This window comes from Styela clava, chromosome 13 (genome assembly GCF_964204865.1).
Source record: "Styela clava chromosome 13, kaStyClav1.hap1.2, whole genome shotgun sequence".
In the NCBI taxonomy this organism is placed as follows: Eukaryota; Metazoa; Chordata; class Ascidiacea; order Stolidobranchia; family Styelidae; genus Styela; species Styela clava.
Genome location: NC_135262.1, coordinates 10365094 through 10390685, shown reverse-complemented (window position 1 = coordinate 10390685; position 25592 = coordinate 10365094). Strand labels below are relative to the sequence as shown.

The 25592-nt window shown below is 34.2% G+C and overlaps 2 protein-coding genes and 4 long non-coding RNA genes across 7 annotated transcripts; 1 reads left to right on the top strand and 5 right to left on the bottom strand.

The window, feature by feature from the left end:
* Positions 1-512: 512 nt before the first annotated feature.
* LOC120332789 (uncharacterized) lies at positions 513-1898 on the bottom strand. The gene is made up of 3 exons (XR_005568152.2): positions 1374-1898; positions 774-850; positions 513-646 (listed from the first exon to the last, which is right to left on the bottom strand). It is a non-coding gene; the product is annotated as an uncharacterized LOC120332789 (long non-coding RNA).
* Positions 1899-4423: 2525 nt separating this feature from the next.
* LOC120332665 (uncharacterized) lies at positions 4424-6255 on the bottom strand. Its single transcript, XR_005568131.2, has 3 exons — positions 5371-6255; positions 4678-4754; positions 4424-4550 (listed from the first exon to the last, which is right to left on the bottom strand). It is a non-coding gene; the product is annotated as an uncharacterized LOC120332665 (long non-coding RNA).
* A 5158-nt stretch (positions 6256-11413) lies between these two features.
* On the bottom strand, positions 11414-12519 carry LOC144431332 (uncharacterized). The gene is made up of 3 exons (XR_013479949.1): positions 12358-12519; positions 12027-12106; positions 11414-11581 (listed from the first exon to the last, which is right to left on the bottom strand). It is a non-coding gene; the product is annotated as an uncharacterized LOC144431332 (long non-coding RNA).
* A 4043-nt stretch (positions 12520-16562) lies between these two features.
* Positions 16563-18990, bottom strand: LOC144431330 (uncharacterized). 2 transcript variants are annotated; one of them, XM_078119339.1, is made up of 5 exons: positions 18686-18989; positions 18350-18493; positions 18102-18275; positions 17468-17662; positions 16575-17020 (listed from the first exon to the last, which is right to left on the bottom strand). In XM_078119339.1, the coding sequence occupies exons 1-5, from the start codon at positions 18873-18875 to the stop codon at positions 16917-16919; spliced, it is 807 nt and encodes a 268-aa protein (XP_077975465.1). In that variant the 5' UTR covers positions 18876-18989; the 3' UTR covers positions 16575-16916. The 2 variants fall into 2 exon arrangements, with proteins under 2 accessions (XP_077975466.1, XP_077975465.1); XM_078119340.1 differs by lacking the exon at positions 18350-18493 and having other exon boundaries at positions 16563-17020; positions 18686-18990.
* A 290-nt stretch (positions 18991-19280) lies between these two features.
* On the top strand, positions 19281-19996 carry LOC120332558 (uncharacterized). Its single transcript, XR_005568109.2, has 2 exons — positions 19281-19630; positions 19710-19996. It is a non-coding gene; the product is annotated as an uncharacterized LOC120332558 (long non-coding RNA).
* Positions 19997-22493: 2497 nt separating this feature from the next.
* Positions 22494-25171, bottom strand: LOC144431331 (uncharacterized). The gene is made up of 5 exons (XM_078119341.1): positions 24849-25171; positions 24513-24659; positions 24266-24439; positions 23624-23818; positions 22494-23134 (listed from the first exon to the last, which is right to left on the bottom strand). The coding sequence occupies exons 2-5, from the start codon at positions 24601-24603 to the stop codon at positions 23031-23033; spliced, it is 564 nt and encodes a 187-aa protein (XP_077975467.1). The 5' UTR covers positions 24604-24659; positions 24849-25171; the 3' UTR covers positions 22494-23030.
* Between the last annotated feature and the right edge of the window lie 421 nt (positions 25172-25592).

Sequence of the window (25592 nt, the reverse complement as noted above, 5' to 3'; positions counted from 1 at the left end):
TCAAATATTGTGTCCAGTTATTTAAGCATCTTTTCAGTCTAATTAATCGATTTCCCCATTGCTCAAAACTACCCTCTCTTCGCATAATTAGCGTATAAAGCGAAATTTCCTGATTAATCAACCATATACTTGGAGATTATATTAATATGTTCCACCGCATCTCTGATTACTCTGCGTGGGTTCGCAGGTTCGAATCCCATGCGGGTTAGTTATGTGTGAGAGGATTGCTGGACTCCTCGCCGTCGTAGGGTGGTTCACTTAACCGCTGGTCGGTCACGGCTTCCTCCACCATCAAGTCCATGCTTTCGAAAACAAATAACTAACTAATCCCATGGACGAGAGGCCGTGGTTCGCCATATAGTTAAGCCGTCTTATCGGCTTTCCTTTCCCCTGGAATGAATATGTAAATCCTATCCACAATTCGTGGTAAACCCTTTCTTGATCGGGCTTGGGCGTGAAACAAAAACCTGACCAATATGAATGAATATTCAACATAATGTAAAATCATACAATGCAGTGTCAACGTATTATCTAATATACAGTATAAATATGAGTCGAAAAAATCAATGGAAACGAAATATTTTTCAGGACTATATTGTTGAGTATTTCTATCATCCTAGATGTTCGAGAATAGGTAGGGCATCATCTAAAATAATGAGAATAAGAAATAGTTTATATTTTGGAACAAACAATAATTTAATATTCGTCATGCTTAACTGATTTTATATCCGTTATTTATGCTCAATATACAAAATGTAAGATAAGAAATATACCAGTGTCATTTTCTTCAACAAAAGATCTTTTCTTTCTTCCCCACGATCCACCTCCACCAGTATGTGTCGATTGAATGCTAGATGTGAAAAAACTTTATTGAATTTCTAGGAAAATTTCCCCGAACGCATGAACAACTTGTGGAAAAGCAGAGAACTACACTCTATTGTGAACAATTTATAATTTAGTAGATCGACTTGGAGTTCAATATATATCAGTACCGGTAACTAATATTTTAATTCCTATGCAAAAAAGAATCAAAATAGGACTTTCAGAGGCAAAAAAGATCTGTCTTGTGATTTTAGATAGCAATCGCATAATTTATAAGCTATAATGTCAAAGTAACAGTCGAGCTACATAACGTCAAGTCGTAAACGTTCAGTTAGTGTCAATTTACTAATTGAAATAATTAAACTTACGAACTGCAGGAATAGCAGGTCAACTGGGGACAAGCTCTATCGAAATACGGAAGTCTGCTTGAGCTATTTCAATCACCCTGTTCGTGCGCGGTGGTTTTGGCGAAATATATTTCCAATTGATAAACTAAATGTGTTCACCGAAAAAAAAAAATTCTAAAATAAAAGAAAACACGCTTGACTTACTCTGTGTTACCTGTTGCCTGTGTGTCTGATGCTACCAATGAATTTTCATCCATCATCACAAGAAACACAAACACGAGCAGCGCAAAAGATATAATCTTCATGCTAATTCGATTGCTTTTATCTTATTACGGTGAAATGAGAGCACGTCACAAAAACAAGTAGCCTACAGATGTTTTTTTCATTGAAATAAATTATAAATGTGTTCAATGATACCAGTAGCAAAAAAAGAGAGTTTTCTGTTTTGAAATAGTTAGATATCTACAGACTTAACACTTAGTTCGGCTAAAAATAAGAATGTTACAAAGACGATTAACTTAGAAGTGATTTATCTTCTAGAAACCAATTTCAAAAGTATTTAAGATGCAAGAAATGAGCGGATGATTTCTACTATTAGATTCGATTGACTAAACAATGTTAAATGTATTTATGATGGAATATAACAATTTAAAAACCCTAAATTAGATAAAATTAGTTCTAGCCTGTTTCACAGATGCAACAAGTAGCTACCAATTCCTACCGTGGTGAAGAATGAACTATCCAAAGACCCGTACATCTCTCAGTTCGATATCAGCTGAACGCTTTTCAAATACTTAAATTGAATAGACTATAATTGTGTTCAATATATAAATGATCATGCAGCTCGTCATATTATTATACCTCTTTATAAATTGATCCCTAACATTTGAATGTAATACGCAGGTTCATTTCTCCATAGAAAATGAATCAAAACTTATTTTGTACCTCAAGGTTGTCGGAATTATGATAAGACAATCATACGTTTCGGAAAAGATCATTTTTTTATACACATAAATACAGGGTGTCCCAAAAGTAGGTATACAGTTATTAAACTATTTTACTGTATATATAATAATTTTATTAACTGTATAGTGTATACCTACTTTTGGACCACCCTGTATAATGTCGAAGTAAATCATATTATAATTTGCAAATCGATGATGCTGAAGCTATCTATTTTATAAGTAAAGCTCCTATTTAATTGCTATTATTCCCTCATTCAATATACTTTAATTACAGGGTGTTGATATGTTTTATTCAGAGCTAAATAATGTAGAAACAGGAATAATATTTGAATAGCAAATTCTAATCCAAAAGCGGACAAATAAACAAACCGAAAGAGTTACTCTTGTAGCGATTACATTATTCATTGATTTCGTTTTCAGTTATTTTCATCAGTTTTTGATTGTCTGATTTTAAACTATTTTACAAATAGAATTTGATATCATTCTTAATCATTTCTTTATTAAAGAGAAAACTTTTCCAGAATGTCATACAGGATATATCATTTAACGTATTCTTTGAATAGAGAAGGTGCGAACTCGAAATTTCTGATTTCGTGGTAACACACAATAAATATAAACTTGACCTCTGACAGCTTCATATTAATGGCTTGACAAAATTGACAATGAAATTCAGAAAAATTACGGATGAGCATTTCGTTTATTAAATAAACACATTTCATCAATTGAACGAATTAAGAACAACCAAGTTATATTCAATAATAGTACATTTTTATAATTCAATTGAGATATTTTAGGTAAACTTATTTTCATCATTAATATTTAAATAACAAAAACACTAAGAAATGAACTTTATTTAGAAATAAAAAAAAAAACGTATAAAGCCAGTTAACTGTTGGCACATTCCGAGCAAAATTGTCTTCTTGCTGAAACATGTACGGTAGGCCAGTAAGGTAGCATAGACGAACAGACGTCACAAATCCGGAAAATTTCCAGTTCAAAATGAGAAAAAAAAAGATATAAACATCATTAATATTAAATTTATCTACATTTCTAATAGTCAATTTAGCTACAATGAATTTATCCATCTGAATCTTTGACTTTTTATGTCATAATGAGAACTAGGTATAACGTTGAATACCACAATGACAGTCTTGATGACATTATGGAAAAGTACGATATGATTATATAGGACGCAGTAGCGTGACGATCCTCTGTTGTTGTTGTTGATGATGTATTTTTATTATTACTGTAAGTACTCCTACACATTATATTTTTTCTATGAATCGAGCTAAGATTCTGATTTGACCACGTGGGATGATTGTTTTCGAACCGCCAAACAGACTACTTATGTTGTGATTGGTTTGAGGTTTGCATTGATTCTGTCCGTGTGCTATGCAGAAAGAAAAGTTTGCTGGCGGGTGTCATGCATGACTTGTTTGGTATGGATTATTCCCAAAAGCGTGATTGTGTATTGCATATGTTTGAAGGCCAAATGGTAAGACTGTTTCTTTGACCTTAACCATTCCTTCTGTTCTCATGTGTAGAATTTTAGTTGATCGCGAGAGACGAAGACGGTGATTGAATCATGTTGCCCTTGTACTCCCAATAGAAATGTTACAGCCATGATGACATGAGTTGCTTGATAGTGAATTTTAAGATGTTTTATGCTAAAATCTTGTTACAGGAGGTGAAAATGCCTGTGGCTTCGCTTATATTGTTATGCCATCGATGACATCTCACTGACTTTACCATCTCATTTCTGAAGTCAAGTGTTGAACAACGTTAAGTTGTTAACTCATTAAATTTCGGGATGTTTTTCTGGCACTGATATCAAGATGAGGCAGACTTCGGCGTTGGGCATTACCAAAGATTCTGAGCATGACTGATTTAATATTCATTGATCTTATCGATAAGAATATATGTGTGAAAGTATTTGTTTAGCTGACTTGCTTCTCAAAAAATAAGTCATTGGCTAACATTATAAGCTGGATATTTTTTGCGGAGCAGTTGTTGGCATAAGTTACATTGTAAAAATATTGTGTCCAAGTATTTTGGCATTTCGTCCTTTTTATTCTATTTAGGTAATTTCGCCATTGTTGGAAAACAACCTCTTTCCGCATAATCAGCCTATAATGCGAAATTTTCTGATCTGTTGATTAATCAAGCACACACTTGCTGATTATAATATTTTGTTCCACAATTCGTGCTAAATACTGTTCTTGATTGGGCATGAAACAAAAACCTGACCAATATGAATGAATATTCAACATAATGCAAAATCATACAATGTAGTGTCAACGTACTATATTTAAATCTGAGTCAGAAAATAAAACAGACATGGAAATAAAGTTTTTTCAGGACTATATTGTTGAGTGATTCTATCATCCGAGATGTTCGAGGATTGTTAAAGCATCATCTAGAATAACAAGAATAAGAAAGTGGTTTATATTCTGAAACAAACAATAATTTAATATTCGTCATGCTCGACCGATTTTATATCCGTTATTTAGGTTCAAGGTACGAAAGATAAGTAATATAAATACCAGAGTCATTTTCTTCAACAAAAGATCTCTTCTTTCTTCCCCATGATCCACCTCCACCATCATGTGTCGATTGGCCGCTGTCGGGAAATCATGAATTAGAATAAGAAACCTCAAGAATAGACTACCGAATCGCTGTTAGAGTATACAATTTCGTAAAACAAGACACGTTGGTGCAAAAAAATTATAAAATCCCTAGAAAAATCTCTGTCATAATGAAAAATTTGTACAAAAACAAGGACCTACACTATATTCAGACAAATTACTAATTCATTAGATTGGCCTGGAGTTCAATATCTATTAGCACCGGTAGTTAATAGTCTATTTCAATTCCTATATAATAGTCCAAGGGAGGCCGTATTTTGTAGAAGAATAAGATATTCTGAGGCGACTAAAGGTCTGCTCTGGAGTTTTCAATATGAATCGCACTATGAGTTAGATTTGGGGAAAATTCTTATCTTATTTATAAGTCATAATTACAAGGGAACACTAACAGTCAAGAATCGAGCTATATAAATAATTAAACATGTGAACTTCAGGTATTTGGTGACAAGCTCTATTATCAAAATACGCAAGTTTGCTTAAGCTCTATCGCAATCACCCTGTTTATGAGCCGTGGTTTGGACGAAATCTATTTCCAACTGACAAAATACATGTCTTCACCTAAAATTAAAAAAAAGAATACATTAGACTTACTCTGTGTAACCTGTCGCCTGTGAGTCTGATGCAACCAATGAATTCCCATCCATCATCACAAGAAACACAAACACAAGCAGCGCTAAACATGTAATCTTCATGATAAATTTATATCGCTTTTATCTATTTTATTTCAGCAAAATATGAGCACGTCACAATCAGTTTTTTTATTGAAATAAATTATAAATGTATTTAATGGAACCCGTAACTAAAATCAGAGTTTTCTGTTTTGAAATAATTTTTAACATCCAGCTTCTGAAATTTTAATCACTGAAATTACTGTTATCCTTAGTTCTTGGAACGCGTAATAAAATAGGGTGTCCAGATAGACGCCAAGCAAGTCGAGAATCGAATTTAGTACAAGACGTATTTTGCCATTTTTTATTCACTCCTTAATTAATAACCAAGACATAATTTTTTGCTCTTGCTCTCGAAGACTTCAGTATATTAGGCACAGACATATTAGCATTTAGTGGAATACACACAGCACATTAAAACACATATTCAAATAAAAATCAGTGAACTAATTAAAAAATCGGTTTATGGTGCCAAAGGATTGATTTCAGTATTTTGATACTATTTTCAAGTAAACTTTTATGGTGGGGTCTGGCCCATGTTACCCACAGACTTCAAACAGTAAATAACTTCCAAACAGATTTAAATTTTCTCGTCTAGCGAACAACTCAAACAGTCGTACATTACATTGCCTATACAAGCCTATCGAAATGGGTATCAGCTGAAAGCTCCTTATATACAAAATTGAGTAGAAACACAAGGTTGTGTTCGTTACAAAAATGATATTAAAATCATCATATTGTCAGCAGCACGTCATAGTATTATATCTATTTATAAATTAATCCCTATCATTTGAAAGTAATATGCAGGTAATTTCTCTCTTGACAATATACAAAATTTAATTTGTACCTTGATAAGTTGTAAGAATGATTAGAAAATGACAGGTCCATGAAACGGATCATACTTTTAATACAGATGAATATAACATTGAGATAAATCAATGAAGCTGGAGGTAAATAATAACTAATGCTGCTTTTCATAAGCTTTTATCCTACCATTTAGTTTCTCTTAATTTGGGGATTTCCATATGCCTCGTTTTGATATTAAAGTAGAAAAAACTATGTTATATTAATATTATACAATGTTTGAATGACAACTTCCAAATTGGAAGTTCTTGGCAAATAAAAATAATTGCTCCTGTTAGTTGTTATTTATTATTTGATTTTCCTGACTTTTATATTGAATTCAAATACTCCGTCGAACGCATTTCGAGGAACTCTGATTCCTGTTAAATGTGATCACTCCGTTTGAATCTTTAAATAAAAAATCTAACACCCTCTCCGACGTTTTCATGTCTTTGTGAATTTAAATAAATGTTAGCAACGGGTAAAATTTTCGGTCGAGAGATTCAATCCTTTCCTAATACAGGCTAGACCAGGGCTTCCCAAACTTTTGAGCTCGCGGCCCTTTTTAATATATTAAAATTTTCCGCGGCCCTTGTTCGCGCTAATAATGTTAACAGCTCGGAATATGCATTTTTGATGTTTTATTGATACAGCTAATTCTCAACTTTTAGTAGGCCTACTCAATTACAGAACAAGCACATATTTATTCAAATTAACGTTACTCAATTTTTCAGTGTAATGGGTGCGAAAACTTTTTGCTGCATAGCAAGTCCATTTGTGGCTCAATGTTTGTTTATGCAGGCCTAAATGATGAATTACGATGTCTGGCCACCGGCGGCATGGTTCTTTTTCCGGAATTGTTCACTCTTATTGATCAAACTTAGCATAAGACAGCGGTTTGTGTGGCGCCAAATTATCAAGGAAAAAACTCATGGCGCACCTACACGAAAAATATGCTGTCTGATAATAAAACACAATTTTGTCATCGTTAATATGTACTTATAATATGTACTCTTATCTCTGCCTGGTTTTTCTTTAAAATGCTAAAAAAATCACTCATGTTCAGCAAATGAATAAACTGCAGCCTACGAAATTGCAGCATGTAGGATACCCGACGTAACAGAGCGTACACAACATAGAACAGTAAAATGAAATTGATCCGTATACACATCATTTGCAACAATGAGAAACAATAAAACATTTAGAATAAATAAAATATGTAACATATTTCGAGGCGCACTTAGCAAATCGCCTTCGGGAACCGCTAGCTTAACGATTTTTAAAGCCGGCATTGTTATGCAAGCACACGCAAATCGGGTCTTACGATCAGAATATGCATTGTTATGCAAGCGCGGTGATTCTAATGTGTTTCCCCGAAAATAAAACCAAGCTTGAAATTTATAAATGATTTTAATATAAGCGCTCCCCTTTAAAAAGACTTAGTCGATAGTGCATTTTTTTTTACCTAATCCCGTAGAAGTGCGTCGTTTCAACTTTGCTATAGGACGTCGCAAAATTTTGTGATTCGTGAACCTTTCAAACAACCCACATCTTCTACTTTTACAGAAAAAAGGGAAGATTATATCGATCTTACCTGTGATGGTGTTACAATAAATAAGTTTAATTCTGAAAATTCGGTTTTCTGTAGATAATAACTATTTTTCTTGGTTCAGAAAGCGTTGCGGACTCCTATCGCCTTTGCGATTTTGTTTTTATAAAAAGCAGACTTTTCTACCAAGGCTCATTAAATATGATTTCACTGACTGTCGGTATGTTTTGTTTGTTCCTCTATATGAAACTCATTGCGAAGAAGGTCTTTTATTGAAAGGTATCAATACGTATTTTCACGGTAGTCGTAACTTGAGCATATTTTTGGAGGGCGTCACAATACAATGAAGTTCGAGAACCACTGAGTCCTAGTCGATAGCAAGAAATTTGTACTCAGGAAATTTCTACTTTTTAAATGCACTGTAAAAATTTTTGTAATTTTACAGCCATTTCTTTGTAAAAAAAACGATCGTTTGGCAGTATTTTGAACGAGCAACTATTTATACGTAAATTTACATCATCGTGTTGTAATTTCACCGCTTGTACGATGTAAAATTACATATACTGTTGCATAATCATAAAACAAACATACGGTTGTTAAATATACAATGAATTATACGTAACTTACAAAAACGGCTGTACTGAAAACAGCTATCTCGCGGTTATGTTAAAATGAGTCCACTTGGTAGTAATCAAAAGCATAGAGCTCAGAAGACAGTCTTCCACATATTATCAGCAAAATGCATGCCAATAAAAAATACATTGGTGCGACGAATTTGGTTCCAAACTGATACAAATTTGGCTTCGCGTCATAAGGCGCAAGTCATACAATGCTACGTAAATCTGCGGCTTCATATGTCATCTCGACATAGAATTTATAGCTTACGATAAAAAAAATCCTAATATTGCACTTAATATTATATCGAGTGGAAGGATATTTTATTTTAGGCATCATGTAAACTGGTGATTCAACTGACAGCACTCATTCTCAAACGGACAGGTCTACTTGCAGTCACGACTCCAACTACTGGTGAATCTAGTAGTTTTACGCTGTATCGCTACATCTTTTATCGGACCAAAGTATATGCAAATGTTTTGGTTAATATAATTTTAAATTGAGTGGCATATTTTCTTAATTTAACTATTTGCTTAATGCTCCTAAGTTTTAGAAATATCTCAGATCGCAACGGATTCAAATTTTGAATTTGAATTTTCTGACTCCGCCAAAGCCTGACGTACTTTCCCGCCAAAATGGCTGTTTAGTGCGGATTCCAGTTTCGCTAGGAAGCAGCTTGGCTTTGTTCGACTCTGAAAACAACTGAAGTAGCCTAGTTTGAAAGTGTGAACCTGTATATTTTACACTATGCTGCCTGAAGGTTGTAAAACAAAAAGTATGGAGAAAGAAATACCGTTACCTAGGTTGTAAACTCTGGACTATTGGTGCTTGTAGACTACCGGTAGATCTTCAGGTTTTGGAAGGTGAGTTAATTTATGCCACATCTGTCATTATTAATCAATTTTGCATTAATTGGATTGGCCTGTTAACTACAGCATTGCCGTACTAGATGTCCCATCCCTGCATTTAGACAATGAGCTATTGTAGGCCTACTGTACCATATTCTGTTATTTTACTTTTAATTGCTCATGTTTAATCTTTGTTACCGGTATTCTATTTATTGGAGTTCTAAACCAAGGTAGTCTACACCAATGCAGAAAGGTCTCTTATTTTTTAAAATTTCAGACAATGTTAGCCTAATTCTTAAAAAGCAGAAAAGGATTTACAGTAGCCTATTAGCAGACTGGTAAAATTGTAATTTCAGTTACCCTGCGATTTGAAATGACTGATTCGAGATTTGAACTAGACTAATCTAAAATAAAATGCATCTGGAAAGACATCTCTAGTGAAACTGCAAGATTAGCTACTGCAGTAGACAGTCATGAACTTTTCATGCCTAGGCCTATATCATTTTCATACATCTTCAATCTGCTAATTCTTTTCAGTTCGAAAGTGGACAAACATATCCTGCCATTTTATCTCTGGGGCATTCACATTTGGCCCTTATCAAGTCTGTCATTGTATCAGCACTACAAAAGAATTTCTGGAAAGGTGAGGAACTGGTAGCCTATTGGTGTTTCTTTTTTCGATGGCAATGGTATGGACTTAACTGTTTAATAAAAAAAGCCTTGCTTATAAATATGAGCATCATGTTACTGTATATATAGTGAGCCTCCTTGCACTAAGTTGATTTTTGCGCAATGAATAGACAAAAAAATTCAAACATAGTTTTTTGTCTTTCTATATAACAATTTTCATTGTTTGGAGAGATAATGATATAATTGCGAGCTTCAAAAATGATATAGCCTATAATAACGTTAACTTCTTCTGAGCATTGAATATAATATGAATCTACCACTTTGCTAATGGAATCATTTTACCCCAGCAGATCAAGTTATAACATATGTAAATATGTTGACTTCTCACTCAACTACTTGTTTACATTTTATACCAGCTATGCCATTTTTTTTCAGCCGAATTGCCAAGATAAACAGCCAGTGCAACAAAAAGTGACAGGGGGCCACTGCAATGTTGAATCTTTTGGATGGTTTCCACCTATTTGAAGAGATGAAATGAACTATTTTGCTGGCGGAGACGATCACTTCTCGAGTGTATTTGATATTATTTCGTTGCTGATATTTGATCACATATTTTATTAAAAGTGATTTCTTTTCAATTGTATTTCATTTCTTCGGGTGGTGGCATGAGGGTTAATCGAGTTACTTTGCGGATGTTGTTTAGTTTTACAACTTCTTTTTGTAGTTAAGGTTAGCATCGCTATGGCTGTAAAAATCGGAGACATCCAACCCACTGCTTTTGCCTAGTACATACATTTGGTTGTAAAATTACAAGCGCTTGCAACGATACAATACATGAAGTTGTATATGGTGTTCACAACGAAGTGCATGGCATCGCTGCTGCCGCGCGTTTGGTTGTAAATCGCCCTTAATATTTTTTACAGTGTGGTTAATAATCTATATGTAGCAGGTATTTTGAATGGAGACGTGCTATTTATAGGTAATGGAAATCCGTATTTATATTTGGATTATAAAAAAATCTCGTTATTCTCTACATATTCCCAAAATAAGCCCTAATGTTATTTTCGAAATAAAATTGAGAACACTGTCTTATTTACTCAGTATGATGATGTGTTCATTAGGAATCGTGAAATATTTGTTTCACATTATTTTCAATAATTGTATTTCGAATCAAGAGTCTGCAAAAGTATAATAGATATATATAGTACTTTGTGTAAAACTGGTGCTCTCTTTGCGGCCCCTAATATTCGTTTCGAGGCCCCTTCCAGGGCCGCGGCCCCTAGTTTGGGAAGCCCTGGGCTAGACTATAGTCAACTTACAAATAAGCGTTAATAATATTATAAATTCAAATTAACGCATTTCATCACTTAAACGGATGAAACCGACTAAGCTATATTTAATGATAGTAGCCTTATAATAAATAAAACGTGTTTGAGCCGTAGGATTTTCCTGTTATTTTTTATGGAATCAAGTGACAAAAACACAGGAAAATAAATTTTATTTTGAAATTTAAAAAATAAAATAAGCATGTGCAACCAGCGCGATTGTAAATGAAATGTTGGCACAATCACTATAAGAAGAATAGAAGAACAAAGTCTTTAAGATTGCGGATTATTCTTCAACTTTATCGAACATCGAAGGATCGTCATCTGAACAAAACAAGAGAACTATGATCAAATGTATGTAGGCCTATGTATATATACAAAGGTTCACAGACTGATGTGATGTGATGAAGATGCGGTATAGCAGTGAAACATTTATTTAGTGACGTCCAAATAATCCAGTGGGAGATTTACTGGGCACTTACCATTTTAGCGCCTGCTAGTTGAATATTTCGCATGTTTGTCAATAAATATCGATTTAAAGGTTTTGCCAGAGGTTAGGAAGCATCCAAAGCTATTTTGTCGCAAATACGATCTAACGAGTAGGGGCGAGTACAAAAACCTTATGACAGACTTCTCACCAACGCATCCCGTTATAGTAGTGACTAAATGTCAGAAATTTTCCATTGCCCGACGCGTGAATATGTCACTCAACTTAGATTGAATGGATTTTGGCAAAAATGTTTAATATAGCCCACACGAACTATCTTACCTGTTTTTGGTTGCGGTGCTGATTCGGCGCTTCTGAAATTGTTCCAGCCACCTCCGTTGTTCCCGGTATGTGTTGTAAGACTGTGAAAAAGGGGGGATATTTGAAATTCATATACAGATACTCTTCATTTTTGTGGCAGTTTCTACAATGAATCTACCCGGATTAGACTACGTTACCGAGGACGTCGCGAATCCCAGGAACTTTGTTTTAACGTATTTTGAGTTATATATGTGGATTTTGTCGTCTCGTCGACAATTCGCTTTATATATAAATACTGAATCTAATTACTAATACTTAATATGTCAATTTAAATTTCCTACAAAAAACTTACCCGACAATTTTTATGGCAAGCGATAGTTGAACCATTACCCCAACAAGTACTAACATATTCAACAAAAGAGCTTTGAAGGTTATCATACGTCCCATTTTGAAGTAAGTAGTTTTCACAGTTCGTTATATTTAAAAAGCATCAAACTATGATAAAAAAATGGAAGCAATATTTATAAATTTAGTAAACGAAATATGTGGATCGTTGCACAAATTTGCGTAAACATTATTCATTCGTTGAATATTTCATTTAGACCTAATCACGCTTCGACTTACATGATAAAATACTCTGTTTCGGTCGAATATCACCAATATGATTCACCGGAGTAGGCTAAATGTATATGGTTTTAGCTAGTCTTGATTTTTTTTCTTAATGGAACGGTTAATCCTTGTAAAAAAAGTGAGGAATAACTATGGCGAGCATAAGTCAGGGAGGGGCCTCCCAAGACTACTACAGCGTGAATTCAACTAGATTTCATAAGCAAATCGCAAAATATAGCTAAGTTAATCGAATATGAAACGAATAAAATGAAAATATTCAAAATTTCTCTTATTGCTAATCCTGCACTCTGTGCAAAAGCTCATTGGCCGATTATTTTCGAATATAAATTCCGCATATATAATACAATATGCAGATACAGAACAACACTCTCGGCGCAAAAAGAAAATCTAGCTCCCAGTTCGTCACTTGTCGATTGCGGTTCTCCTATCGGACACTTTTCTATTTGGATGTCGTGATCTTGCTTTGGGCAATCTTGTATGTAAAAACAACCCGACACGTCATATTTAGGACTCGAGTCACTATAAAATTGTCGATGATGGTATTAAAAGCTATATATACTTTTTTTTATTATTTAACAATAAAAGTACGTCGATAATATTCAATTCACCTTACCATCCTGAACTCTTCTCGTACTTTAAGTGCACTATAGCTTTCAGTGATACATCAATCAAGCTATCACTCATATTTAAGTGGATACTCTTAGAGAGTTACCGCCCCATAAAATCATGCTAAAACATGGCATCACAACAGACACTCCGAGCAAAATATTTCAGATGTCGTAAATGTACTATCGCTAATTGAAACTGGTGCTTAATAATATACAGAAAGTTTGAATGTTTTTTTTTATAATGCAGCTTACGACGAAAAGTCAGCAGGTTTTTATAGTTCGACACCACAGGCTAAGTTTCAAAACCCTATTATGAAGTCATGGTGCGTTTGCAACAAGAATGAATATCGTACGTGTCCTTTGATTGCCGACCCACAACTTATTCGGATGATGGATGGTGACACTTGACCCCTCAATTATTTCACTTCTATGTCAGCGCCTGGAGCATTTGGAGACTTGGGACTAATTTTAGAAATGACCTTCGTTCTATCGCTTTCTTTTATTTTAAATGCTAAGTGTACAACACACAGCACCTACCAGTTACCGGTGTTTTTGTAGGCAGCTCGAAAATTCTGTTGAAATAAGAACGAAACACACTCGAGATTTTGAAAAAGTTTGGTATTTTTTTTAAGATGTTCTGAGTAAAAAATTTTAAAATTTGGTGAAAAATGTATGGAAATCATATAATGTTTCACATCATCTTTGAAAATAGGTTTTCACTAATACATTGATTATTTTAATGATATCCGTTTCCAGTGATCAATCACTCTGAATCTATGCGTTATCAATTTTCCATCCGATCAAACATGTCGATTGTTTCACCTGGAAAATGAATAGAAATACATCAAAACTGGTTTAGAAATTACAGTGTATTTTAACCTCACCCCACAATACTATCAAAAATCAGCAGATCACTGGCGACGACATTTTTCACCGCATGTAGACCAAAATATACAACTAAATGTGATAGCGATGAACAGTTTTTCGCGAAATTTTTAATCCTTATTTGACTTTTGAGAAAAAGTGCTTCAAAATGTTTTTTCGTTTATGGATGTCTCAATATTCAAGGATCAGGAAATTGAGGATGTCGATATGAAATATAACATGACTGTTTCACCAGCAGCGTTATATGTTGTCTTCCTAAACTTAATGCACGTATATGAAAGATGCATTATTTATTATTCAGCGTTCAATATTCATAACAGTCAACTTATTAGTTGACAGGAAAAGTCAGATTAGAACACAACTATAGAAACCTGAAAGAACGTATAAAGAAGCACAGAGCGTGTGATCAAATCAAATACGCTGGGGTAGACCGTGAGCCTCTCACACACCAGTGACCTTTAACCCTGAAAGGTCACATATCTTGAAAATCAATATATTGATCTATTTTTGTTTTATTTGCACAGTGTTTCTGGCACGACAAAAATAAATATCATAATCTGGAATATTACAATGTTAAACATGAAACGTTTCATATAACGGATTTCCTATTCACTGGCAATTTGCTCGATATCAACCACAAAAAAACCTATCTTCCCTCACAGCATTAGTTGTTCTCAAACTTATTTATGTTGAATTCCTAACTTGCAAATAAGCAATTTGCAAAATTTTGGAATTTAATTACTTCGCTTATTAATTGATGGAGAGGTCGCAAAAAATCGCCTCTTATGTCTCTATTTGTGATCTCAATTAAGCGTTCTATACCAATTCAGAGACTGAAATTGCAACGATTTCATGAGACATGACTTGGTCAAATGAGATTCATATATTACGAAAGCATATCGGAAAATAATGTAATATGCCAATGTCTTTGAAAATTCTATTCTTTTTCCTTACCTTGACTCTCATGAGATATATGCACGGGTTTTGCGTTCCAGCCCCCTCCTTCCCTTTTGGTTGATTGTCTAAAAATCAAATATAAAGTCGCAAAAATAAAAATCCAAACCAATTTCGTTGAACAAAACTCGGTTGATATTCGAAGGAATAGTAATATCGGATACGAAAATGAAATTCAGTGGAATTGTTTCTTACTGGTCTAAAAATGTTAAATGGAACAATCTTTTTAAAAAAAAAAGCATCCAGTCTTTAGATGGAATTGCATATATGAACTTCATTAAAATAACCATTTTTTACTTATAAATACGACTGCCGATACATTTGTTCCCTTTCAAAAAGATAAATTTCGTTGATTTGTTAATCATACTTATAAATGCGAAATTAAAATATGATTATCATAGCAACTCCAGGAACAGAAAACGCCCTATAAATTCATTTCACTACTTAGTTTTAAATACGACCTTACGTATACTTACCTATATATCATCGGTTCATCTTCACCACAAGTTGACATAAAATTGATACTGAAGATCATAAGAGCTAATAGAAAATCTACAAGGCATGATTGCGATTTCATTGCAAATTTTGTGTTACAATAGCCACTAGCAATAGAACCGAAATATTTTCTGAGAATAATAATTAGAAAAATGCATTATTTATTATTAACCACTTTTAATACCTTAAAATGATGAATTTTTACTGTTCTCTGTCTCTCCAAATCATTTGTCTCGTTCGCCAATCATACTGTCAAATAAATAATACAGACAAAATGTTTTACTCACTATCAAATATAAAAAGATGACTGTAAAGTATTTGTTCCCACACGATATTCGATAATCAATTAACATCGATTAGTAAGATATGAAGTACCCTAAAGATGATTTGAGTCGATTTGTTTACACGACCAACCAGTCAATAATGTCACCGAAACATATCCACTAACTTGTCGATATACTATATGAAATCGATTATGGTAATCAAGCGTCAGATGAATGTAGTTTCCACATATGTCACATATTTGGTAATGTCACTTTATTTTTAACGCTTTGCGTCGATTTAGGAAAGCATTGATTAAATAAGCATAATTTGAGGATAAATATCACGACTATCTTTTATTTCAATTATCACAAGTATTTGATTACAATAACACAATGGTGAATTTTAAGAGAGAATATATTATGATAACTGAAGCTTTCTATCATCCATATTGTCGTTTAACGTTTTTCGAAAGCTGATTGTCAATGAACTGCTTTATGACGTAATTATATGATCCATCATCAATCATAGACTCTTGAATTTAAATCTTGCTTAATATCATATGCAGAAAAATCTAATGTAATGCCCAATTATTCCTGGCGCTGACCTAAAAAATTGTAGAAGTACTTACATTTTTGTGCTACATTTCAACAATTAGTATCAATTTTTATTCGAAAAAATCATAAAAGATATTGTAATGAAGAATTATTTAATATACAATAAGTTGTTCACGAAATTATACTGTATGCTTAAAGTAGACCTTAGAAACATTATTTTTTTTTCAAAACTGAAAAGGGTTAACTGTAGCATCAAATTGTTAATCTTACATAAAATGAAACATAGTTCGTTTATCCGACCATAAATGAATTGGGTTATTAACCTGTCATATTTTTAAAAAGAATCGATAAGCTACACTAAAAGTATATTCCAGTGGTGGGTTATACAAACAGAAAAATAATTCAATAATGGAGCGCTCAACTGATAAGGTATATTTTATCAATTATATAAATCACAATATTTATGAACAATTTTTTTCCAGCAACAAAAGCTATACATTTCGTTGGAAGTGTTCAATATTTCAATGGTCGATTTCTTTCGATGAATCGACCTCAATTCCTCCATCTCTATCGCATTCAGCACGACAGACCTTGCAAGCTTTTGCTGGTTTGTAACGATGTTTATCTTAAAAGAAGAGAATATATTTTTATAATAATACATAAAAGCTTTTCAGATTTACATCCGGTACTCATTTTTATTATTTCGAGTTATAACATGTTGAAGAATTTGTAGAAAAAAGGATAATATGCTCTATATACAAACAGTTTCATGTCCGTGATAAAAAAAAGCGCGCAGATTACTTGAGTCCTAGGATAGTTATCTGGATAACATTTTATATGAAAAATTACACCATACCACACATACCAATTTAACGACTTAAAGAATTTTACTGTTAGCAAACTTTGCAATTTTTATAAAAAAAAATACCCTCTTCCAATTTAAAGTTGATGCTGACTTGAGACGTCAAATTTCAAATTGCCGATAGCTTAAAGATACCGATAAACGCGCATCACTGTCTGACTACGCAGCCATGACTGAGTCAAAATTGCTGAAGAATATTTGAAGACTTACTTGCTTTGCGTTTCACAGGCAAATCTGCATCTTCGATATTCACGTCAATCTCCATGTCAGGATGACAAAGATGGTCGCATCTTGCTCTCCAACATTCGCTAACCTTGTTGAGACATGCTACTTTGCATTCGGTGCAGGCGGGAAACGAGCATTCCAATCCAGATTTACAGCGCTTTTTACACTTGTGAATTCTCGCTGTCAAAAATTTATACAAACTTCATAAGTTTTCTATTTGAACTATACGAATAATTTCACTAGGTTTATATTATGGTCGATCACCGTACACTTGCCTTCAATGTGGGTTATTATGTTTCACCCACTTTCCAGATATTTTCTGTATTCGCTATAGGAAATTCGCATCATAAACGAAAGAGCAAAGCTCAAATATCTGGACACGGAAGTCCAATAACGTTGGCCAAGCGAATATTACGGAAAAGTGTCTGACGACCTAATTCGCAAAGCGGGGGACAGCCTTGTTCTAGCGACAACAACAATCTTTAACCACCGAAAATTTCACAGACATTCGTCCAATAGTTGAAAGAAAGGCGATTATTCACAACAGCATAATAACAAACGTTCAATTCGTATTCAATAAATAAAATAAGAGACGTTTCAAAAGTGTAATTTAATATACCTGCACCGTCGTGATCACAACGCTTTAGGCAGTTTCCTGTGCACTGAATAGTCTCATTACAGTTAGGCTTGCACTCTCTGACGCAAAAGACTGGAACTCTCAGTCCCCCTTTCATTTTATTCATTCCGTTGTCCAACTTCCTTCGATTGACTGGTGCGATCATCGAACTGTTGCCTGAGAAACAAATGTGAAAATTTATAACTAACTTAGCATTTGACACGGAACACACAAAAAGTCTCCTGACTTACCGTGCCGGTGGTGGGTGCAGTTTGCCATACATCGGTGCTTGCACATTGGTGGTTTTCTTGCACATTGTTTCTTGCATGTACGTTTACACATATGCTTAGAACCCTCTTCGCCAACCCAAATTCTCCCCTCGTCTTCAGTGTGGTCTACAAAATATTTACATTGATAAAACTCAAGGTATGGTAATGGAATATTCTGCGTAAAATAAACCTCAAACTTGGTGACACTTCCTACCCGCAACGAATATTAGATATAGCACAAACGATTATAATTCGTTGCAATTTATGACCAAAATCAATACATTTGTTTTAATCAAAATCATTATTTTGGCTACTTACCTAACGCCTTGCTGGCACAATCACGTAAACATTCAAATTTGCATGCTGGTTTGCTAGACGTGGTGCAGTTCCTCTTCACGCACGATTTTTTACAATTCACAAGTCCATATTTTCCTCTTTTTCCGGCGACTTCGAGGGTAAATGTGAGCACAACAAGCGCGACCGCCGCCAACAGAAATTTATTGTTCATTATGTATATTTTATTTCTGTTCTTTTTGAAATACCAGATGTAACACTGTAAAAATTATTAACATAATAAGAACAAAATGTCTCGCTGAATGGAGGGCTGACGGATGTATGCTTATATTGTCGAATCTTGCTGTCTATATATACAGTAATAGTTGAAATTCTACGTCAAGTGATAGTTGGTTTCTAGATTGCTAGTAATAATAACCGCTAAAATAACAAGATAAATTTCTTCGTATGATAGATAGTATCAATTGACCTGGAACCAAACAGATTACTTATAATTATAGGCGTAATAAGTAATTATTTTTATCTATCTTTATCATTACCGAATGCAACCCTTTCACAACCTTCATAGTCTTATCAGCATATTGTGTAATAAGTTAAACAGATTATTGATCAAAATAGGCGCACTATTGTTGAAACTCTGAACGATGTCTCTTCCACTCAATCGCCGCCTTATATACATCTTTGATTGCGATCCTAGCCATTTGTCTATTTCGTAACACGCCTCGTTGATGGTTCCCTGAAAGTACTATGTTGAATGAACTATTTCTCTATAACCTCGATCACCTTATGGAGAAAATTTTTAATTTCGAATACTTTCTAAACTAGACCAGGCATTCACCATCAATTCGCTATTTCTCCGCGCTGATATGAGTAAACAAATGACTTATTTACTGCAGAGAACATCGTGTCGTATATTACGAATAGCAAACAAATATCTGATCATCTGATCAAACATCACGACTTGGCTGGGTAAGTATACTGTATAAAAGTGAGAACACTTTACTGATAAATTTCAATTCGTCAAATGATCATTTTCTTACGACTTTAGTATATTCCACATGTGTCGGGCATCGGACTCATGATTCCTGTCGCCAGTTAGCTATATAAAGCTCACAAGAATTGGGTCCAGTCCAAGTGTAAAAAAATTGCGTGAGCTGTAGTCTAGCAACATTCTTTTGTTGTGCTGTGCCCCGCAACCTCAAAAACAAACAATGAGAGCTCCAGATTCAAGCAATGCCTGTGCCTGTTATTTCGCAAATTTTGTTTATCTTAAAAATACTTTATGTAGCCTAAGTAATACTGTATGTTTACAAGAAACCCCTCAGTTAAATATTAGTGTTCGTTTCTTGTTTATTATTATTGGACACGTGAGTGGACATATGGATCGTTTTCATATTTTTGGTAATCTTGTTTTTGTTGGTCTTCTTCTTCGTATCGCTTTGAAAAAAAAAACGCCATAAATATGAGATCGCATCAGTGTAGCGTTTTTATGTATAACAACTTTATAAATCTCTGATTATATTTATGGATGTTTCCCCGAGTATACACTTCTTTATTTACTTCCGTAACATTGGCCAATCAGCATAAGTGCAAAATTTGACGTAACAATAAACGTTTCAGGAGCGCTTAGATACTTTTGCCATTCAGACAGTCTTTCGTGGTTGTGAATATTACCTCGTTTTGGCGGTTTTCGCATACCATTTGCTAGTTTTTAGTGGTGTTTTGGTGAATATAAGTCCTAATCAAATAACTCAATAATCATTTTGGTTTGTCGGAGTTGTATTTTAAATGCAGTAATCAAAAATTAATCTAGAAATGAACCTTTCCCCGACCTTTGACCCCCGGAAAATTCTTCCTATACTTTACCATTGCAGAATTTTCAGGGCTATTTTAGGAGTGCTTTTGCGAGTTGGCGCCTGTAAAATGGGGTATGTGTTTCAAACCATCATTAGGATTCATCGCACACAACAATCTGTTTTTTAAAAGTACCGGTAAAGAATTTCAGGCTTGTCTATCACAGCTATTTCTACACTAATTTTTAATACTGCAATTAAATTAAAACTCCTAAGAAGACAGAGTGATCATTGAATTATCTGATTTTTATTCAAGTTTCCGAAACACAACTGGAAACTAACGAATAGAGTTCAAAAATGCGAAAACGAGGTAATGTTTACAACCACGCTTGAAAATCTGTCTGAGCGGATGCGAAAAGGGGGCATTGTTACGGCACTTTTTGCATCTTGCTGATTGGCCAACGTCACGGAATAAACAAGGAAGTCGATGCTCGGGGAAAGGTCCATAGCTGTGATAGACTAGCCAAACTTATCTACGGCGCATTTAAATGAAAGGTTGTTGAATGTATTGAATTAAAATGATAGTTTGAAACATATAAACCGGTTTATAGGCGCCAACTCGCAAAAACCATTCTTGAAATAAGTACCGATAAATTTACAAAGGTAGAGTATAAAGCCGAAGAGTTTTGCTGGGATCGAAAGTCGGGGAAACATTCATTACGTAGTTGTTTGCATTAGTAATTTGCATTATTCTACTACGTAGACCAGCGCTTCCCAAACTGTTCTCCGCGGAACACTAATGTTCCGCGAGCGTCTTCAAAGTTTTCCGTAGAAAAAAAATGGTCGCCATGCCGATCTAAGAATCGTGAAGTTGTCGCCCTGACCGTTCTATATCGCGTCATCGTCGGCCTAAAGTGGACTAACTGTAGACAAATTCTAATACGGACTAACCAGGGTGAGGTAGTGGCATTTTCGTTAACCGTCGGCATAGATTGTTGACTGTTAAGTTCATTATCAAGTTATTGCAATGCTTTTTATTGCTATAGGCAAACAAGTAGGTTTAAAGAATAAAGGCAAAGGGTCAACTGTTCTTCCTCCACCTCTGCCTGGTTTTACTTTGAAATGCTGAAAAAATTAATCATTTTCGGTAAACTCTATTCAAAAAAAAAAAATAAACGGCAGGTCTGCAGATCGCGAAATTGCTGGAAGTACTTTTATTGCCATTAGACATAACATTAGAGGCAAATATTACGTAATGGAAAGTAAACGTCATAGAATGGTAAAATAAATGAATGGATTTATATACACAGCATTTAAACTAAGAAACAATAAAACAGATATAATAAATGCAATATATATGTAAAATATTCAATTATATTTTAGGTATATGTAACACAATTCTGTTAGTTTTCGCGACGCATTCAGCAACTCCGCTACATTACACCGGTTTTCTCTATCAATTTACTGTTTCATTTTTTGGTGTTCCGCGAGGCGGGATCAAAATTGTAAGTGTTCCATGGCCGAAAAAGTTTGGGAAACGCTGACGTAGACAATTGTGTTCGCCACATCTTTCGCAGTGGTTTAATAAATATTTTCTCGAGAACACAACACAACGCCACAACACGACTAGATAATACCACGTTTCACAGTATCAATTTCAGTAATGAAAAAAAAAATTACGTTTCTCATTTCTTTTATGGATCAGTAAACAAACAAATGACTGACTTTTCGGACCAGACATTTTGCGACATTTCCTTCCAATACGTGGAATAGGACTGCTTGAGTTGTGATTGATTTTTATTTTTTACTAACTATTGTATAATTATAACAAGAGAGCTGTGCTCAAATATATGGACACGTTAACCAGAGCGAAGCAGTATTTACCTTTGACGCCACCAGTACCCACAAAAAATTCGGAGTTTCGCGTAGAAATAATTTACAGAATCAAACCGGACAGCCAGTGTAAAAATAATACAGCGAAATTTTAGACAAAATATCAGATTTCATGCGAAATTTAGAAATAAATAAAAGTAATAGCCTTCTGGCAAAAAAATCAATCTTTACTCACTGAAAATTTTAAAGCAATTGGTCCAGTAGTCACAGAGAAAAGCGATTTAAAAAAAAAATGATGGAGACAAATAATAATAATACCAATAACAACAAAATTTTGAAACGATCGTTATGTCCACTACAAGTCCAATAATATACAAACACATAAAAAATTTCTGTAAGAAGTTGATTCTCAAATTTGTCATAATTGACTGCTGAGCTGATTTTGATAATGTCTACTTATATTGTATCTTTCATTGTACTGATGGAAATGTGACAAATTAAACGATGTACTTCAGAATTTTGAGAAATGCAGAAATATTGCAACTCCCATTTTTTTTCTCAAAAATGCCACCTTCTTCATGTACTTTGCGTTTCATTTAATCCCTGAAGTGTATTTTGCTAGCTTCTCAAGTGTATCCATAATTGGGCCAAATTGAATTTATCAATTATATGAATCACAATATTTTTGAACAATTTTTTTGCAGAAAAAAAAACTATACATTTTGTTGGAAGAGTTCACTATTTCAATGGTCGATTTCTTTCGATGAATCGACCTCAATTCCTCCATCTCTATCGCATTCAGCACGACAGACCTTGCAAGCTTTTGCTGGTTTGTAACGATGTTTATCTTAAAAGAAGAGAATATATTTTTATAATAATACATAAAAGCTTTTCAGATTTACATCCGGTACTCATTTTTATTATTCCGAGTTATAACATGTTGAAGAATTTGTAGAAAAAAGGATAATATGCTCTATATACACACAGTTTCATGTCCGTGTAAAACATGCGCGCAGATTACTTGAGTCCTAGAATAGTTATCTGGATAACATTTTATATGAAAAATTACTCCATACCTCACACACACTCCAGGACCTAGCAAAAAATGATTTTGATTTCCCATTAACGAGAATTTGACGACTTAAAGAATTTTACCGTTTGCAAACTTTTTCAATTTTTATAAAAAAAATACCCTCTTCCAATTTAAAGTTGACGCTGACTTGAGACGTCAAATTTCAAATTGCCGATAGCTTAAAGATACCGATGAACGCGCATCACTGTCTGACTACGCAGCCATGACTGAGTCAAAATTGCTGAAGAATATTTGAAGACTTACTTGCTTTGCGTTTCACAGGCAAATCTGCATCTTCGATATTCACGTCAATCTCCATGTCAGGATGACAAAGATGGTCGCATCTTGCTCTCCAACATTCGCTAACCTTGTTGAGACATGCTACTTTGCATTCGGTGCAGGAGGGAAACGAGCATTCCAATCCAGATTTACAGCGCTTTTTACACTTGTAAATTCTCGCTGTCAAAAATTATACAAACTTCATAAGTTTTTTTTATCTAAACTATACAAATGCTTTCACTAGTTTTATATTATGGTCGATCACCGTACACTTATATATTTGCCCTCAATGTGGGTTATTATGTTTCACTTTCCAGATATTTGTTGTATTCGCTATAGGAAATTAGCATCATAAACGAGAGGACAAAGCTCAAATATATGGACACCAAAGTCCAAATTTTGGATGGAATATCAGATCTTATAGAACTCATGAGAATTTAGGAACAAATTAAAGCCTTCTAGCGAAAACAACAATCTTTAACCACTGAAAATTCCACAGACATTCGTCCAATAGTTGGAAGATGGGCGATTATTTACAACAACATATCAACAAAACGATCCATAGGTTTAATTAGTGTCCAATAAGTCAAGTGTGACTTTTCCAAAAAGGTAATGTTATATATATACCTGCACCGTCGTGATCACATCGCTTTAGGCAGTTTCCTGTGCACTGAATAGTTTCATTACAGTTAGGCTTGCACTCTCTGACGCAAAAGACTAGGACTCTCAGTCCTCCTTTCATTTTATTCATTTTGTTGTCCAACTTCCTTCGATTGACTGGTGCGATCATCGAACTGTTGCCTGAGAAACAAATGTGAAAATTTATAATTAACCTAGCATTGGACACAGAACACACAAAAGTCTCCTGACTTACCGTGCCGGTGGTGGGTGCAGTTTGCCATACATCGGTGCTTGCACATTGGTGGTTTTCTTGCACATTGTTTCTTGCATGTACGTTTACACATATGCTTAGAACCCTCTTCGCCAACCCAAATTCTCCCCTCGTCTTCAGTGTGGTCTACTAAATTTTTACATTGATAAAACTCAAGGTATGGTAATGGAATATTCTGCGTAAAATAAACCTCAAACTTGGTGACACTTCCTACCCGCAACGAATATTAGATATAGCACAAACGATTAGAATTCGTTGCACTTTATGACCAAAATCAATACATTTGTTTTAATCAAAATCATTATTTTGGCTACTTACCTAACGCCTTGCTGGCACAATCACGTAAACACTCAAATTTGCATGCTGGTTTGCTAGACGTGGTGCAGTTCCTCTTCACGCACGATTTTTTACAATTCACAAGTCCATATTCCTCTTTTTCCGGCGACTTCGAGGGTAAATGTGAGCACAACAAGCGCCACCGCCGCCAACAGAAATTTATTGTTCATTATGTATATTTTATTTCTGTTCTTTTTGAAATACCAGATATAACACTGTAAAAATTATTAACATAAGAAGAACAAAATGTCTCGCTGAATTGAGGGCTGACGGATGTATGCTTATTGTGTCGAATCTTGCTGTCTATATATACAGTAATAGTTGAAATTCTATGTCAAGTGATAGTTCGTTTTTAGATTGCTAGTAACAATAACCGCTAAAATAACAAGATAAATTTCTTCGTATAATAAATAATATCAATTGACCTGGAACTAAACAGATTACTTATAATTATAGGCGTAATAAGTAATTATTTTTATCTATCTTTATCATTACCTAATGCAACCCTTTCACAACCTTCATAGTCTTATCAGCATATTGTGTAATAAGTTAAACAGATTATTGATCAAAATAGATAATTAATTAGTCAAATTATCAATTATAAATTTTCTTTCGAGATGTTCCCAATATAACACTCCAAACAAAGGAGTTATAGAAATCGTTTTAATAATAGGCGCACTATTGTTGAAACTCTGAACGATGTCTCTTCCACTCAATCGCCGCCTT